The 4,950-nt window shown below is 37.1% G+C and overlaps 1 protein-coding gene across 1 annotated transcript; it reads left to right on the plus strand.

Annotated features, from left to right (window-relative positions):
• Positions 1-677: 677 nt before the first annotated feature.
• On the plus strand, positions 678-2,849 carry LOC132272379 (UPF0496 protein At1g20180-like). The gene is made up of 2 exons (XM_059773536.1): positions 678-711; positions 1,714-2,849. The coding sequence occupies exons 1-2, from the start codon at positions 678-680 to the stop codon at positions 2,766-2,768; spliced, it is 1,089 nt and encodes a 362-aa protein (XP_059629519.1). The 3' UTR covers positions 2,769-2,849.
• The last annotated feature ends 2,101 nt before the right edge of the window (positions 2,850-4,950 follow it).

Consider the following 4,950-nt stretch of genomic DNA (forward strand, 5'->3'; position numbering starts at 1 on the left):
AGTTTTGGTGAGCCAGTTCTTGAAACTATATATACAATTTCCAAAACTAGAATACCTAACCAATGCAATTGTAGAGGGTATTCTGGTAATTTAAACCCAAAATAAAGGGTCTCATACGTCATGCAAATAAAGCAACGCTATGTTGGTTACATAATACTCATTTTTCGTGGTTTAAAATGGTGCAACTATCCAAAAGTTATATACAACTTTTGAACAAGAAGATATATAAAGGCGGCGATAGATAAAGGCGGCAAACAGATGCAATAAAGGTCCTGAATAGATGAGAGCTCTTCATCAATTTGGCAATAAAGCTTGCAATCATCTTGGAGAAGCAACTCTCTCTCTCTCTAGTTCTCTCTCTCTCTTTAGCAAGGAATTAAAGATGAGATGAACCTAGAGTTATCAAAAGAGAACGTAAAACACAATTCTTAAAATACCTTTTAGTGGCTTTAAAAGATTCATAGATCCATCAAACAACCTACGAAGTTTACGTGCTTAATTATTAGAACTCTTCATTATCCTTCCTTGTAAGATATTACAAGAGAGAGCTTGCCTAGAGTTATCAAAATATCGGTTTATATATATATATAGATCTTCTCATGACAGGTTGAGACTTGAGAGCTGTGCCTTTGTCAAACCATAAACTTTGTTGTTCTTACATATAAGAAGAACTCAAGATGTGGGCAAGATTCAGAGCTTCAATCAACAAAGGTTTGTTCTTATGATTTATTAGCTTTTTGTTCATTAAAATAAATAAATAATGATACGTTTGTGTGTGTGTGTGTATATATATATACATATATTTGGCCCCTTCTTTGAATTGAAGAGGCATCTCAAGATGTGGGAAGAACATTGAGCATTTCTTAATTTTTTAGGATTTTCATTATTATATATTTTCTTATTATTAGTCTCTTTTCATGAAGATAATTTGGGGGGAAATAAATAAATAAATAAACCCTTAAAAAAATTGGAAAGAAAATATATGCAGGGAAGTTCTCTTTTAATATTCAAAATAATGTTCAAGCTGTTGCTAGTCAGCTAGATCTACAAAGACTTCATTAAGTTTATTGTCTTTATTACGTACATTTATTGTTTTAGAGGACATAGAAGTAATCAGCCACTTCATTTTCTTTATTTCAAAATTTTATCTCTCCTTTCCTTTCCTTTCGTGCCATAATGTTTTTTTTAGTATTTATGGCTTTCTTTCTTTTCTAATTTTTTTTTCTCTCTCATCGCAAACTTGAAAATTATGTGGCTTCCTTTCCTTGACTATAATGCATCTTTGTGTATATCATGGAATATTTGCCTATTTAATTATTGAACTTTTGTAATATCTGGATCTGATTCTATTTATTTATTAAGTGACCGCATAGAGAAGAAAATGGGAAATAATAATAATAATAATAATAATAATAATAATAATAATACTCTGTAATAATTATCCGGTGTACTCTTCAGTTTTCTTCAATTTTTTTTATTTTATTTTTCATTCTTATATATGTGATCCATTGTTTGAGAAAGGATACATATGTGTGTGTGTGTGTGTGTTTATATATATATATATATGTTAATATGCACTGAACTTTCCAATGATCGGAGTCTGTAGATGGATGTTAATCTTTTTAGTAGTTAATTTGTAACTCGTAAATTTGAAAATTTAGATTGGAGCTTCTAATACTAAAATTTATAAATTCATATTCTGTGTTTGATCAGATGGGAAGGAATCCAAAGAAGCTCAGAAAAGCCTCAATGTCAACGAGGAATACCTTAGCGCCTTAAGAACTAAATCGTATGCAGATTTCTTCAGTAAAGCTCAATCATTGGCAAATGAACCAAAGTCTCCATCTTATTGCCATCACAGAGTCTCCGATATCCTCCTCGAACCCGGACAAGAGACCATAGTCTCTGTTCTTGAATCAGCTGTACTAATCTCAAAGAAATCCGATCTCAAAGCTCTAATACTCAACTACTTTGATATCAGCGCGGAGGCTTCAAAAATCTGCAGCCACCTCCTCAGAAGCATCATCCAGGTCCAAACTAACTGCAGCTTCATTCAACAAGCGCTCGACACAATTGACAGTCCTTCTCCCGAGCAACATGGATTGATCATTTCCGAGCTAAGGTCTTCCATTGTCCTCAACAACCCCTTTTCTGATCTTAACAAACAAGACTTTAAGCTGATTCACGACAAGTACTCATCGGTGTTGCAACACCTAAAATCAAAAAAGAGAAAGGTGGCTCGGAAGATTAAGTTGATCAAGTGCTTCAACAAGGCATCTGGGATTTGTGTCACCACGGCTTGCGGATTGGTTGCTGTGGCAGCTATTGTTCTAGCAGCACGTACGCTCACTGCACTTGTCTTGGGACCGGCCATCTTGGGCATACCGGTCAAGCCTTTGAAGAAGCAGCTTCGGAGTCTGCAGTTTCTGAGATGTGGATTTCTTAGGAAAGTTGGAGAGCAGCTTGATGTAGCAGCAAAGGGTACCTACATTTTGAATAGGGATTTTGATACACTGAGTCGGCTTGTGGCCCGACTTCAGGATGAGGTTGAGTACAAGAAGGAAATGATTCAAATGTGTTTGGATAGGAGGGAAGATAAATTTTCTATCCAGGTATTGAAGGAGCTTAAGAAGAGCAATGTTGGATTCAGGAAACAAGTAGAGGAGCTTGAAGAGCATGTATATTTGTGCCTTGTCTCCATTAATCGAGCTAGAGCTTTGGTGATTAAAGAAATCGCAACAACTTCTGCACAAGATTTAGAAAAGTAACCACAATTTAGTGTCTTGTATAGTACTTATTGTTTTTCATTTTTTAATTGTGAATATGTTAAGGTTATTTTATTTTTATAAGGTTATTTAAAGTTATTTAAATTTAAGCAAATGTCTATTAATGTAAGTAGTGGTCCATAAATGGACATGGTCCAAGTTGGCCAATATATACAAAACATGGGAATTTAAAGCAACGCTTGTCTAACCCAAACAAGCCCATTGAAGGCAAACCAAATAGCTAGCTGTTGGTGTAACTTCTATATTCAAATTTGGTTTTCAAGTTGTAGGTATTGAATATATCTTACTTCACATGGCCCACATTTCTTGTTCAAACAATCAATGAACTATGCCACATCATCAACAATGGCCCACAAAACTTGGTCAAATGGTTAACAAGCGACGCCGCATCAAAAACGATGGCCCACAAGTCAAACGGTCAAACGGTCTAAGTTACGTGGCACTTACCACGTCAGTATACCTCAAACAGAAGATCAAAGACTTGAAGTGTGACATTCCGAATTTTCACAAACCCGAATATGTCAAAATGACCCGAAAGTTGTCCACTAACGGATCTGGAATGCAGAAGCGAAAATAGAAAACAAAGTCCTTAGGGATATACGGTATCCCTTGGAAGCCTAAGTGACTTCCATAAAGTCATAGAACACAACAAAAGCAAAAGCGGAAGCAAAAGACTGAAAATGGATCAAGTATGCCCCCAAGGGCAAAATGGTCAAATCACAAATAAAAAGGAAAATTTGAGTCCAAACAAGTCAAAAGAGGTTCATACAACCCAATTTAATCATTACACGACAATCCAAGAGGTTCTAAGAACTTTGGCCAAGAATCCTATAAAACACCCATTCCTGGTTTAAGAAAAATCTAACACTGCCCCACAAAAACATGAATAACTTACATTGTAATTTTACTCTAAGAATGGCATTGGTACCATTGGAAAGCTAACTCAAAATCCTTGAGTTTAGGCTCAAGAATGACCCTATTTGGATTATAAATGAAAAAGACATGACAATTTGAAGTTCGGGCAACAAAGCTGGCCAAAACAAGATAGCAGAAGACCTAGGGCATTTTAGTCGACCGAAACGCCATTTCGGTCAGCCAAAATGCCATTTCGGTCTACCAAAATGAGCTCAGTCACTTCAGCAGACCGAAATGAAAGGGAGGTCCTATCGAAATGAAGCCATGTGCTTCAGTTGGCCGAAATAGAGAACCGGTCATCCGATTGTTTAGGAACCCCTTTTCTGATCTTAACAAACAAGACTTTAAGCTGATTCACGATAAGCACTCATCGGTGTTACAACACTTAAAATCAAAAAAGAGAAATGTGGCTCGGAAGATTAAGTTGATCAAGTGCTTTAATAAGGCATCCGGGATCTGTGTCACCGCGACTTGTGGATTGGTTGCTATGGTAGCTATTGTTCTAGCAGTGTAACGACCCTAGATTTTATTCAACCCGGAGCAACAGTGATGAACCGAAGATTGACTCGTTAATGGATCCAGATGCAGAAGCAAGAAACAAGACAATAGTCTCCCAAGGCACAAAACACCTCTAAGACTCTAAGATGACCTTCCATGAGGTCATAGAACTCAATGAGAACTGATGCGGAAGTAAAAGATTAGAAAAATAACAATTAAGCCCCCAGGGACAAAATAGTCATTTTAGAAACTATAGATTCGGGTGCCACCGAGCACTCCGCTAAAAATACAATGAAAAATCAATCAAGATGGGCTCAAGAATCACTTGATTCGGAGTCTGGATGGCAAAGATATCAAGTCTTGAAGTCAAAGGAAGGAAAACCCTATTCCGGTTCGAACCAAAAACTGATACTACCATACTAAAACTTGAATATCTTGAGGTACAAATAGAATCTAAAGCTCTAATTAGCACCATTGGAAAGCTTATTTCGACACGGTCAATTTAGACTCAAGAACAGACCAATTTGGAGTTAAAACGAAGGAGATACAATGATCCAAAGTCGGAGGTGCAGTGCTGAACCAAGAGACACACACACACACACACACACACGTGAACAGTTCCACGAGCTCTCATGTAAGGGCTACGAGCGCTCGTACACCGCATGCCCCAGGGCCAAAATTCTCTGCCCCATTTACGAGCGCTCGTGCAACATGGACGAGCGCTCGTTCTGCTAAAGGCTTTGCAGAAATC

The sequence above is a fragment of the Cornus florida genome, unplaced genomic scaffold (assembly GCF_030987335.1).
Source record: "Cornus florida cultivar Cherokee Brave unplaced genomic scaffold, ASM3098733v1 CherokeeBrave_3.0.0_Hap2_Chr09, whole genome shotgun sequence".
Taxonomy (NCBI): Eukaryota; Viridiplantae; Streptophyta; class Magnoliopsida; order Cornales; family Cornaceae; genus Cornus; species Cornus florida.

Coding starts and splice junctions, on each gene's coding strand:
- LOC132272379 (XM_059773536.1), top strand. CDS start 678: ATGTGGGCAAGATTCAGAGCTTCAATCAACAAAG. Junction 712..1,713: donor CAGAGCTTCAATCAACAAAG/GTTTGTTCTTAT, acceptor GTGTTTGATCAG/ATGGGAAGGAATCCAAAGAA.